The 13253-nt window shown below is 49.1% G+C and overlaps 1 protein-coding gene across 3 annotated transcripts in view; it reads right to left on the bottom strand.

The window, feature by feature from the left end:
• Positions 1–221: 221 nt before the first annotated feature.
• FBXL20 (F-box and leucine rich repeat protein 20) overlaps positions 222–13253 on the bottom strand; it is a 40038-nt gene continuing 27006 nt past the window's right edge. For 2 of the 3 annotated variants that reach the window (XM_082297220.1, XM_082297219.1), the window contains exons 6-15: positions 12270–12338; positions 11813–11908; positions 11447–11573; positions 10569–10643; positions 9166–9296; positions 6692–6752; positions 5739–5783; positions 4670–4726; positions 3426–3638; positions 222–2762 (exon numbers count right to left, since the gene is read on the bottom strand). In XM_082297220.1, coding sequence (XP_082153346.1) covers positions 2655–2762; positions 3426–3638; positions 4670–4726; positions 5739–5783; positions 6692–6752; positions 9166–9296; positions 10569–10643; positions 11447–11573; positions 11813–11908; positions 12270–12338 — 982 coding nt within the window. In that variant the 3' untranslated portion in view covers positions 222–2654. The remainder of the gene's footprint in view (positions 2763–3425; positions 3639–4669; positions 4727–5738; positions 5784–6691; positions 6753–9165; positions 9297–10568; positions 10644–11446; positions 11574–11812; positions 11909–12269; positions 12339–13253) is intronic. The other variant, XR_014227092.1, reaches the window with a different exon arrangement.

Raw genomic sequence — 13253 nt, 5'->3', positions numbered from 1 at the left:
CTCGGAGCATCTGGGGCTATGGAAGAGGTCCCTGCCCATGGCAGGGGGAAACTGGATAAACTTTGAGGTCCTTCCACCCCAAACCATTCCATGACTCCATGCAAACACCGGGAGCACCCTAAACCCCCCCTCGGGAGCTGCCCCACACAGGAGGTGGATTTTCCCCTACAAAGTGATTCCCCCAGCGAGACACAGCTTGGAAAATGGTGTTTATTGGTATTTATAAATATAAACATCAGGAAGAGTCCATTTGAAGACGGATAATTGACTTAAAAGGACACTGTCAAGAAGTTTGAGCTACCTTAATGCTGTCACCCTGGTCTGCAAACAGAAAATAAATTGCTTTGGGTTCTGTGTTCCAGAGTTTTCCCTGGAAAACTCGGCTCTGTTACAAAGGGATCAGTCAGCCCTGGCTCCAAAATCCCGCTTTTCGCTCTCCCCTGCCACAGTATGAACTAAACAAAAGTGTTTTTTGTTTTTGTTTTTTTTTTCCCCGAGTTGTGCAAATCCTGTGATTGCCGGGTGACCCCTCGCCCGTCCAGTCTGTCACCACCATCTTCTGCCACCCCGAAACCTGGAGAAAGTTCTGGAAATGAAGGCGCCCGAGGAGAGGGGGAGAATCCACAGCGCTAAAGAGGATTTGAATAAATATAAGGGATTAAAAGCCACCTACAGGAGGGCATTGACAGTATCCTTTTAACCACAGCAGCCTGGAGTCGCTCCCAGCAGAGCGTGAGCACAGACTGGGGGGGCTGGGGGAGAGGAAGGGGTGCAGCTCCGGGGGCAGCCGGGACCCTCCTGCTGGGAACAGCGCATTGTCCTTGGAATTCCTGGTGGAAAAACACCCCCCCAGCCCCTAAAGCAGCCACTCCTGGTGCTGCACCTGCTCTTCCCCCCCGCAGGAGGTTCCTCAGCACCGAGGGGAACCCAACTCCTCGGTCCAGCCGCGTCCGTGGGCACGGATCCGTGAGCTCCCTCCACGGACAGAGGGAATGACGGACACAGCTCCCACGGACCTGCCCGGCTCTGAGCAATCCTGCCCCGTTAAACCCTTGGGATCTGCCCAGCAGTTCCACTCTGGGCCCCTGCAATTCGGTCAGTCCGGGCTCCCCTGGAGCACCTGTGCCGATTTTGCCTGAAACGTTCCCAAAAAGAGCAGCCACCGACCCCCCCCCCTCCCCCAGAGCTGGGCCTGGCACATCCAAACCCCATCCTGGGGGTCCTTCCAGGGCACCACACTTACCTGTGGAAGGTGGGGAGGGCAGGAAGGGCCCCGGCGCTCACAGGGAGCGAGGGCGGATCCCAGACCTGCTCCGACAGGGAATCCTTAATTCTTCACCAGGGCAACAAAGCAAAAACCTCTACTTTGCTTTTCCTTGGGGATAAAATGAAGGGATGGAGGGAAAGGACAGGAGGAGGGAACTCCCAGTCGCTGGAACACGGACTAGAACGTTCTCCCTGTACGGAGAATTATATATCTGAATATATATCATTCCCTGCATGGAGAATTTATCCTTGTCATCGGGATAAAACCTGGAATCGGGATTAATTTGGACACCCAATCCCTGATCACCCAGGCCAAGAAGCCCAGGAGAGCCCAGCCTGGGGTGCAGCTCCCTGTGCTCCTTAAAAATATTCCTGGCAGCTCAACACAGGCTCGGGCTTCTCACAGGAAAAAATTCCTTATGGAATTGTCGCTTTGGGCTGGGAAATTTCAAGAAATGACTGAAGCAGAAATGTGGGGAAAAAAAATTTAAAAAAAAAGAAAACGGGGAAAAAAGGAAAAAAAATAAAAAAGGAAAAAAAAGGAAAAAGAAAAGAAAAAAAGGGGGAAAAAAGGAAAAAAATAAAAAAGGGGGGGAAAAGGAAAAAAAGGAAAAAAAGAAAAAAAATAAAAAAAAAGGGAAAAAAAAAGAAAAAAAAGCAGGATGTGGAGAGGGTAAAAAATGTGGCATTAGAGATTCCAAGCTCTATCACAACAATCTGGGAAGAATCCAGGAAGCCTCTGAGCTGGATGCCACGGACACAGGAGAGATGAGCTTCCACAGGAGCATGCTCAGGGTGGGAGCAGGGAAACACAGGGGAATCCTGGACCACAGGGAAATCCTGGATCACAGGGAGATCTGGGATCCCAGGGAAATCCAGGATCCCTGGTACATCATGGCTCAGCAGCTGCTGTTTCATTCCCTCACTGAAAAATGGACATAAAACTCGTTGGGGTTTTCAGGTTTGTTGGGATTTTTCCTTCTGGCCAACGGCTGCGGGGTTAAAGCGTGTTCCTCTCCTCTCCCCTCTCCCCACTTCCAAGGACCTCAGTTCCTTTTCCAACCTCACCAGCAGCATCAGTCACTCCAGTTGGGAGCCCTCCCCTCCTTCCCACAGGGGTTTCCCCGGGGTGCCCAGCAGGAATGGTTCAGGATTAGGCCAATCCACCTAGAGAAAAGCCAGCACAGCTCCAGCTCCCATCCCGAGTCCCTCATCCCGCTGGGACAGGTGGGATCACAGGGGGGTGTGTGGGTGGCTACAGGGCACCCCAGCCCTGCTCACTGGCCCTCGCAAATGACACTGGGATCGCTTTCCTCGAAGGTTCTGGTGTCCCCCGGAATTCCACGGGCGTGGCTCCAGCCTCAGTTTGCCGGGACGAGGTTCCAGTGTCATAGGATGATGCAGCATCTGCAGAAGCGCTGTCGGCTGCCGCCCACCGAGGGCGGGGGGGTCACCGGGGCGAAGTAGGCGTGGACTTTGATGTTGGGCAGGTGGGTCTGGAATGGGAAACACAGGGAAGGGCAGGGAACGGGTCAGGGACACGCCCGGAGCTCCCAGAGCAGGCACAGCCAGAAGTGACAGGGAACGGGTGGGTTCAGGGAAGGGGGAGTGAGGCTCCTCCCATCCCATTCACTGGGAGGTTGTGGGGAACAAAACATCCCCATCCCTGGGAGTGTCCAAGGGCAGGCTGGATGGGGCTTGGAGCACCCTGGGATAGTGGGAGGTCCCTGCCCCACAGCGCTGGATGGGCTTTAAGGTCCTTCCAACCCAAACCACCCAAAGATTCCATAATTTTTAGGATGTAACTTTGCAGATCCATATTCTCTGGGCAGAGAAAATTTACACCTGGAGAAATGGACTCGGGAGGGGAAACTGGGAAGGAATCCTTCCCTGTGAGGGGGGTGAGGCCCTGGCACAGGGTGCCCAGAGCAGCTGTGGCTGCCCCTGCATCCCTGGCAGTGCCCAAGGCCTGGTTGGAGCACCCTGGGATAGTGGAAGGTGTCCAACCCAAACCACTCCAGGTTTCCGTGACTCCAAATCCATCGCTGATGGTTCTCACAACTCCTTTGAGAAGGAGCACCAGCTGATGGCGGCTCTGCCAGCTCCTCCTCCCTACGGATAAACCCTCAGGATCCCAGCGCTTCCCTGCCCCTGCTCACCCTGAGTCTCTTGATCCCGGCCCGCGTGATCTGCTGGCAGTCGTACAGTTCTATCCTCTCCAGGCTGTGGCAGCTCTTGAGGTGCTCCAGGGAGGCGTCGGTGATCAGGGGGCAGTTGTCCAGCTCGATCACCTCCAGGCGGTCGTGGGCGCAGGCGCCGTTCCCCAGGTGACGGATCCCGTCGTCCGTGATCAGCTCGCAGTGGGATAAACTCTGTCCCCAAACAGAGGGGTTAAACCCAGCTCCCGACATCCCAAAAACCAGCCAGAACCTCGCTGGGGACAGGAGAGGATGGTCCATGGTTGGTGGGTCTGGGCTGGTCTGTGCTCACTCCTTGCACTGGAGCTACTGGGCTCTGTGGGTTTCTGAGGACTGATGTGCTTCCAAGGGGAAAACTTCCAGCTGGAGCGGGAAAATCCCTCCCTGGGAGGGTAGGGAGGCCCTGGCCCTGTTGCCCCATCCCTGGAAGTGTCAGAGGCCAGGTTGGACGGAGCTTGGAGCACCCTGGGACAGAGGAAGGTGTCTCTGCCCATGGGAACAGGATGATCCTAAAGGTCCCTTCCAACCCAAACCATTCCATGATTCCAGGGGAAGGCAGCTCTGAGGGACGAGACCCACAGGGTGGCACAGAAATTCCAGGACACCTGTGCTATCCAAGAACCCACCTTTGGGACACCTCTGGCCTCACCCACCGTGGGAAGGCCCTGGCAGGAAGAAGCAGCAGGAACACGGTGGCCCCCCCTTGGTGTGGAATTTCGGGGGGATTCAGCTGGAAAATCCTCGAGGAGGAAGCAGGGTCTGAGCCACGAGCTGGAATCGGCTTTGCTGAGGGATGGCTGCACTGGAGAACCCACATTCCCAAAGCTCCCAGGACAGGATCCCTCACGGCACAAACCCAGAGGTGACAGAGACCAAATTCCCAGAGATTCAGCCCCAAAGGAATGTGGCTTCCCAGAGCCATTCCAGCTCCTGGCTGCCCTGCAGGTTCCTCTCCCACAGACAGACTGACAGCTCCTGTGCAGGCAGATTCCCCTTGGAATTCTGCTCCTGGGAGAATCCCCAGAACCCTTTTCCAGGCCACTGCGGGCGCCTGGCGTGGGATTCCTGCGAGCAGCAGGGGAGGGACACGAGGTTCCTCAGGGTCAGGTTCCCAGCAGAATTCTTCCAGCTGTGAAGTCAGGGAGTGTTTAAAATCCCTTTGTTTGGAGAAAGAAAGTGCTGGAAGTGTCCTTTGGAATACTCACCAGGACCTGGAGCCGTGGACAGTGTATGGAAAGCTGGATTAGTGTACTGTCTGTTATCTGGAAAAGAAGGAAAAGCCCTTTCATGCTGGGGCTGGGCACAAGGATTTTGTTTCCCCCTTCCCCCCCAACTGAAGCAAAACTGCAGGATTTTCTCTAATCCATGAGATTTCCCTTCCTGAGCCCCTCGGGAATCCATCTCCTCATGGGGAAACCATCTCCTGCCCTTGGAGAACTGGGATGCAGAGGCATCACTGGATTGTTTTCAACCTCCTGAAGGAACCGAAAGCAGCTCCTAAATGTGTCCCCAAAGTTTGCCTCTGGAAGGACAAGGAGGGCTCAGATTCCCTCCTAACACCCCATGGATTGCCCCTTTGTTCCTGGGTTTCCTCAGGAAGAAGGAATCCCACAGAACGGTTCCTAATCCCAACCCCCCAGGGAGCTGCCTGGGATGGATTTGTGCCGTGGCCCAGCTTTGCTTCTTCCTTTTTAGGGTTAATTCCCAACCCCTTCCTGCCTGGGCTGGGCTCATTCCCGCTGGCATCTCCCGAATTGCTGCCCAGGAAGTGCAGGACACCGGGGTCAGGCTGTTCCCAGGAAGCACAACCCCGTTCCCCTGTCCCAGGCTCAATCAGTTTCCAATCTATCCCCAGCCTTGGAGGTTTTTTCCTGGAATTTGGAGTCAATTCCACCCTTTTCCCTGTAAATGCTGCAGCCCACTTGGATTTCAATCCCCCAAAATCACTGCTGTTCCACAGTCTGCCCGTGGTTTTCCAGAACAGGAGAAACTCCCATTATTTTTAGCAATATAGGATTTTTCTCCAGGATTTTCCCTCACAAATCCATTATTTGAGCTGGCATCTCTCACCATTAAACATTTCTTATTTACAGCACCGTTACCATGGAATCCAAACCAAGGATAAAACCTCATTCCCAACATTTTCCCCTCCAAATCCAGCCACTCCTCCTGCTCAGGATTCCACATTAAGTTCTGATTTGGAGGCAATTTCCCAATTTTCCACCAATTTTCCTCACTGCTGCAAGAGAAACAGCCCAAGGTGGCATTTCCTACCTGGACACATTCTTCCAGATCCATTTTTTCAAGCTCATGGCAGTTCTGGGAATAAAGAGAATTCCAAAAACCCACGGTGAGTGTAAAGTTCAGACAGCAAATAAATATAAATATAAATATAAATATAAATATAAATATAAATATAAATATAAATATAAATATAAATATAAATACAAGCACATAAATATATAAAATATATATTTATAAATATATTTTAATATAAATATAAATAGAATATAAATATGAAAATGAATTTGAATATGAATAAATATAAATATATAAAAATAGAAATATAAATACAAATATCAATACAATAATATAATTAAAAACATAAATATAAACACAAACAAATTTATAAAGATAAATATATTATAAATATAATAAATAGAAATAGACATATAAAATAAATACAATATTATAGAATATAAATATTAGAAATATAATATAAATATTAGAAATATAAATATTATAAATATTAGAAATATAAACACAAATATAAAATAAATTAACCCCCCCCCAAATAAATAAGAAATAAAAATATAATTATAAATAGAAATTAACCACCACAAAGACAATTTGCTTTAAAAATTCAGGGGCTTCTCCATGAAATATCACAACTGCAGGGAAAGTGCTGCTTCTTTCTGAAGAATAAAGGAAATTTCACTCATTTGAAGGGTTTTTTTATCCATGGAGGGTAAAGGGAGTTAAATTTCAAGTCCCTTGCAGAAACCCAGTCAAACTTATAACGAAACTATTCAACATTTCCTGTGGTTTGAATGCAAATCCTGCCAGGTGTGCGAGCCAGGACCGTGCCAAAAATGCCATAAAACCAAATTTCTGGACCTTCAAGCTCCAGATCAAACATTTTCCCAAATCTTACTGGGTTTGTTTTTTGGCTCTGCCATGAAAAGGAAGGAAAAGCAGCAGAGAGAAGCAGGGCTGGGGGCTCTTACCCTGGCCAGGGTGGTGAAGCCCACGTCGGTCAGCTGGGAACACCTCGCCACTTCCAATATTCTGCAGGACACAAGGAAAGAGAGCCATGGTGGAGCCCCAGAATCCCAGGAAAAGGCTGGGAATGACCTCTGGAGACCCCCCCCCCCCAAAGTCCAACCCCCTGCCCAGGGAGGGTCACCCAGAGCAGGGGACATGGGAATGTCTCCAGACAGGGACACTCCACACCCTCCTGGAGCTGCTCCGGGATCTGACTCCTTCATGGGAAGGAATTGCTCCTCTGGAATTTGGGGTGGGATTTGTTCTGGTTGAGTTTCTGGACACTGCTCCTCATCCTGGCACTGGGCACCTCTGGAGAGGGTCTGGCACCATCGTCTGGCACCCCTTGGAGGTATTTGTATGGATTGGGGGGATATTTCTATGGATTTATGGGATATTTGTATGGATTTATGGGATATTTGTATGGATTGGGGGGATATTTCTATGGATTTATGGGATATTTGTATGGATTGGGGGGGGTTTTGTATGGATTGATGGGATATTTGTATGCATATTTGAGGAATTTGTATGGATACTTGAGAGATTCCTATGGATTGATGAGATACCCTCTCACACGAGGTGTTTGTATGGATAGGTGAGATATTCCTATGGATATTTGAGATATTCCTATGGATATCTGAGATATTCCTATGGATATCTGAGATATTTCTATGGTTTGATGAGGTATTTCTACGGATTGACAAGGTATTTCCATGGATTGATGGGATCCCCTCTCAGATGAGATATTTCTATGGATATTTGACATATTTCTATGGATATTTGACATATTTCTATGGATATTTGACATATTTCTATGGATATCTGACATGTTTCTATGGATTGATGGGATCCCTCCCAGCCCTCTCCTCCCCACACTGACCAGGCCCAGCCCCGTGGTTCCTCCTCATCCCAGAGATGCTCCAGATCCCAAATCCCCTTTGTGACCCTCCTGGAGCAGCAGCTCCTGGTCCTTTCTGGACTGTGGAGCCCTCAGCATTCCAGGGCCGAGGAGAGGGGCAGGATCAGGATCCTCTCCCTGCCCACACTCTTCCCGATGCCCCCCAGGATCCCACAACCTTCCTGGCCCCAGGACACGCTCCTGGCTCATGGATCATCCCCCAGCATTCCCAGGTCCCTCTCCACGGAGCTGCTCTCCAGAAGGTCAGCCTGTCCTGCTGCCTTATTCTCAAGTCAGCTGCTTTTCCAAGGGTTTCCAGAAAAGCTTCCAGCAATCCCTAAAAGTTTCCTGAGGATAATTTGCACAGAGCAGCCACTTCTATTCCAGAGGGAGGTCACAGGCCATGGAAAAAAGGGAATCGGGCTAAAAGGGACACCCAGGAAGGGATAATCCAGTGCTGGACTGAGATGATCCTAAAAACCTTCAGAGCCTCCCTGAGGGAAAGGTTCTGGAAAGCAGAAACTCCTCTGGTTGTACCCCAGAGACAGATTCCAGCATGGAAAAGGTGTCATTCCCAAAAGCCTGGCAGGTGAGCATGAATAATTTAATATTTAAGGCCCCGAGGGAGAAGGTTGAAGCCTTTTAAGGTGAACTGCTCGTTCCTGTGGGAGCAGAGAAACTTCCTGGCACCTCCTGCAGCTCCACAGGGATTCCCTCCACAGTTTGAACCGATTTTTCTGCCTTTATAGGAGGAAAAAAAAAAAGCCATGTTCCCAAAATGCCTCTTGTACTCCCCACAGGATGGACCTTAATCCTCTGAGGCTGAACATAAACACAGGAACCACCGGAATCGATCTTGGATTTTACCTTCCTCTTTCCACACTGCTTTCTGTGCACTTTGTACCCAAATTCCTTAAATGGGACATCCCAAGGAACAGCTGGGGGTTGTTTTTTCCCTGGAAGACGTGGGTTTGATGTTGTTTGATGTCCCTGTTTTTCCCTGGATTTGATCCAGTTGCATTTGATGCCATTTCATTGAGGACACTTGGCTGGCAGGGATCTCAGGTAATCAAAGTCCTTCTTTTCTGCACATTTTCTGGATTTTAGCAACATTTTCCCAAGGAAACTCATCCTACTAAAAATAAAACCTTAAAAAAACCCAGGAAAACCAAGCTGTGGCTGGCAGTTTGCCCAAATTCCACCTGCTACAAAACCACCAGGAAAAGCCTCGTGGTGGGAGGAAACAACATTGGTTAAATGGGATTTTTTTCTCCCAGTTCCCAAGACTGAAGTAACCCCATCCCAAATTTCCTTCATGGAGCCTGTGGGCACCACGCTGGGAGCTCTTCCACTCAAGTTTAAATCCCAGGAGTTTGGGGACAACTCAAAATCACCATCATCCCGCTCCAAACGCCCGGAAAAAGCTCAGGGATAAAAACTGGGAAAACCTTTGGGGGTGAAACAGTTCAGACACCACCTGAGTGCATCCCCAGGACTCTCTGCCGTGTGTCCCATGGGGGAAATCCTGGGAAAACTCACCGGAGGCGTGGGCAGTTCTGTCCCAGGGCGTTGAGGATGGCGTCGGTGATGTTGGAGCAGCCAGAAGCGCACAGGGACTGCAGCTTGTGGCAGCCCCTGCAGATGGTGATGAGCCCGTCATCCGTGATTTGCTGCCAGGGAAATCACAACAGCCTCAATCCAGGCAGGATTTCCCTCTCCCCATTCTGAATTCCAGCTTTTTCAGCCCAAAAGGGTTACTGGAATGTTTCAGCGGAGGAGCAGAGGGAGGATAAACCTCGCCGGTGCAATTTGGGAATGTCAGGGAAGGGATTTGCAGGGAAATGTTTTGGAGCTGGGTCAGGTGAGGGATGGGGAAGGTGCTGGGATTTCTGCAGGGCTTTGCAATTCCTGCTGGGAAAGGCCATTCCTGGACACAGGGAATTTGTCCAGCCCAATTCCTGGACACAGGGAACACAGGGAGTCCATCCATCCCTGTTCCTGGACACAGGGAGTTTGTCCAGCCCCATTCCTGGACATAGGGAGTTTGTCCAGCCTCATTCCTGGACACAGGGAGTTTGTCCAGCCCCATTCCTGGACATAGGGAGTTTGTCCAGCCTCATTCCTGGACACAGGGAGTTTGTCCAGCCCCATTCCTGGACATAGGGAGTTTGTCCAGCCTCATTCCTGGACACAGGGAGTCCATCCATCTCTGTTCCTGCACACAGGGATCCATCCAGCCCCATTCCTGGACACATGGAGTTCATCCAGTCCCATCCCTGGACACAGGGGATCCATCCATCCCCATTCCTGGACACAGGGAGTTTGTCCAGCTTCATTCCTGGACACAGGGAGTCCATCCACCCCTGTTCCTGGACACAGGGGATCCATCCAGTCCCATCCCTGGACACAGGGATCCATCCAGCCCCACTCCTGGACACAGGGAGTTTGTCCAGTCCCATTCCTGGACACAGGGAACACAGGGAGTCCATCCATCCCTGTTCCTGGACACAGGGGATCCATCCAGTCCCATCCCTGGACACAGGGAGTCCATCCATCCCCGTTCCTGTGTGGGACTAACTGTGATGGCACGGACAGAGAGCCCATTCCCATCTCTTTTTTGGCATGAACACACATTTCTGGCACTGCAGAGTTGGTTCAGGGCCCTTCTGTGCAGGAAAAGGGCCTTTGTGGGCTCAGTTCTACACGGGGATGAGAGGAAAGGCCTGGCAGGATCGCTCCAGCCTGACGGGAAGGATTTTTCCAGCTCATCCCACAGATGAGTTCAGAGGGAGGAGAGAAACACCCCTGACACAGCCCAGGCTGGTGGGGGGCTCGTTCAGTGTCCCTGAAGTGCCACCAAAGAGCTGCTGGTGACAATTTTCCCATGTGCAGGGGGGATGGAGCACATTCCAGGGCTGGGAACCCCGGGAAGTGCCACTCACCAGGCAGGTCTGCAGGTTCAGGGTCACCAGCTCGGGACAGTGGGCACCGATGAACTTCAGGGCCTCGTCCTCCAGCTGGAAGGGAAAACAAACAGAGATGGGAACAGCTCCCACTGAGATCCAGGAATTACAGCTGGGAGAGCAGGGAAATTGGAATTTCCTTTGAGGAGGAGGGAAAGGCAGCACAGGAACAGGAACGGCAGGAGCATTCCTGCCTTGGGGGGTTGGTTTTGCATCTTTGGGAGAAGAGCCTGGCCCCAAAAATGCTTCCCTACCCTGGATCTGGCAGTGCTGCTGGATTTCTATTATTATCATTATTATTATTATTAATAATAATTATCTTTATAATTACTACTATATTCTTATTATTAATCATTATCTTTATAGTTACTACTATAGTATTATTATTAATTATATCTATATTAAGTATTATTATTATTATTATTGTTATTACCATATTATTAATATTACATTTTTGTTATCATTATTTTCTTTTTAGTCTTATCCTATAATTATCGATATTATTCTCACTACTACGGTCATCATAATAAAATATAATAAATAAAAATTAAACATGAATATAAAATATTGTACATTATTATATTACCCTATGCATTATGTGTAATTCTTATCACGCTTCTGATTATTATAAAACACAATAAACACGATTAAAATCATATAATATGAAATAATTGACACTATTATGTTATTCCTGTATATTAACATCATTATTACCATTTCAACAATCATTGTCATTATCAGCATTATAAAATCTCATCAGTACAATTAAACAACAATAGAACAGTAAGCACAGCACACGATATTCCACGCCCCCACTCATCCCAGCTGGGCTGATTCCCACTTTTCCAGAGCCGTACCTGGGTGCAGCCCTTGAGGGACAGGGCCCGGAGCCCCCCGCAGCCCCGCACCAGCGCCTGGATCCCGTCCTTGGTCACTTGGTCGCACCAGGAGATGATGAGCTGTTCCAGCAGCGGGCATCCCTCGCTGGGGACACAGGGAGACACATGGAAATGTTCATTTGCCTTGGGAAAAATCCTGCCCCCCAAGCCAGAAGCGCTGGGATTCCCATTTGTGGGACCCACAGAGCGCAGCTGCACCTGGCGAACGCCAGCTCCAGAGGGAGGTTCTGCAGGGAGTGTGGGGTGCTGCTGGGTTGGCTGGAGGATCTTAGAGGTCTTTTCCAGCCTGTAATTCCATGGCAAATCCCTGCTGCTGGCTCCTACCTCAGTGCTTTCAGGGACAGGTTGGTTATGGAGGTGCAGGAAGCCAAATCCAGGTGCCTGAGTTTGGAGCAGAACTTGCTGAGGCTGGTGCAGGTGCTGGAAGAGACACACGGGGGACACTCCTGCAATGGATTCATCCCAGGACACAGAAATCCAGTGGGATGGGCAGGCTGGGGTGAGGATGGAGGTGGGACACTGGCAGAGGTTCCCAGAGCAGCTGTGGCTGCCCCCAGATCCCTGGAAGTGCCCGAGGCCAGGTTGGACGGGGCTTGGAGCACCCTGGGATAGGGGAAGGTGTCCCTGCCCATGGCAGGGGCAGCACTGGATGGGTTTTAAGGTCCTTCCAATCCAAACCATTCCATGATTCCATGACCTCCCACATGCCCAAACCTGGCTTTCCCTTAAAGAAGAGAGGGAGAACAGGGGCGCCCAGGGAAGAGGGAGGAGTTTTACTCACGTGTCCGTGATCTTGGTACAACCATTGAGGTTCAACACTTCGATGTTCCTGCAGTTCTGGGCAAAGGTCCTTTGGAAAAGGAAAGGGAAAACACTGGATTTGTCAGGCAATGGAATCCCAGGTGTTTTACAGCATTTGTTTGAAGTGTAACACGTCAGATTAAAGTTTCACAAAATGGCATCGAACAGATGGAAGAAGAAAATCAAGAAGAAAGTCAAAAGAATCAAGAAAGAAGAAAGGAATCAAGAAAATCAAGAAGAAAATCAGGATGAAAATCAAGAAAAGAAACAAGAAAATCAGGAAGAAAATCAAAAAGAACATCAAGAAAGAAGGAGATAATCAAGAAGAAAAGAATCAAGAAAACCAAGAAGGAAACCAAGTAGGAAACCAAGAAGGAAATCAAGAAAGAAGAAAGGAACCAAGAAAGAAAAAGCAAGAAAATCAAGAAGTAAATCAAGAGAATCAAGAAGAAAATCAAGAAAAAGAAAAGAACCAAGAAAATAAAGAAGGAAATCAAGAAAGAAGAAAAGAATCAAGGAAAGAACCTATCAAGAAGAAAATAATCAAGAAAATCAAGAAGAAAATCAGGAACAAACCCAAGAAAATCCCTGATTTCTGCTGCCCCACCTCTTGCCCTGGGATGTCCCAGCCTGGGTCACCCTCAGCCTCAGCACTTGGCTTTATTTGCATGAGAACTGAGAGAAGTGGCTGCTGGGTGAGGTTAAAAATGATAAATTAGGTGATAAAACCACGATAAATTAAATGATAAAAATGATGAATTAAATGATAAAAATGATGAATTAAATAATAAAAAATGGATGAATCGAATGAGAAATCAAATGAAAAATTAAATGAGAAATTAAATGAGAAATTAAACAAGAAATTAATCATCTCTGTCACTGCTCTCCAGGTGTTGACACCCTGAGGGTTTCAGATGCAAAGTGGGGATAAGTGATCCCAATCCTGGTTTTCCAGCCCTTTCCA

The sequence above is a fragment of the Coloeus monedula genome, assembly GCF_965178545.1.
Source record: "Coloeus monedula genome assembly, chromosome: 26".
Taxonomy (NCBI): Eukaryota; Metazoa; Chordata; class Aves; order Passeriformes; family Corvidae; genus Coloeus; species Coloeus monedula.
Note: the sequence above shows the minus strand (reverse complement) of the source record. Positions and strands in the feature narration are given on the sequence as shown.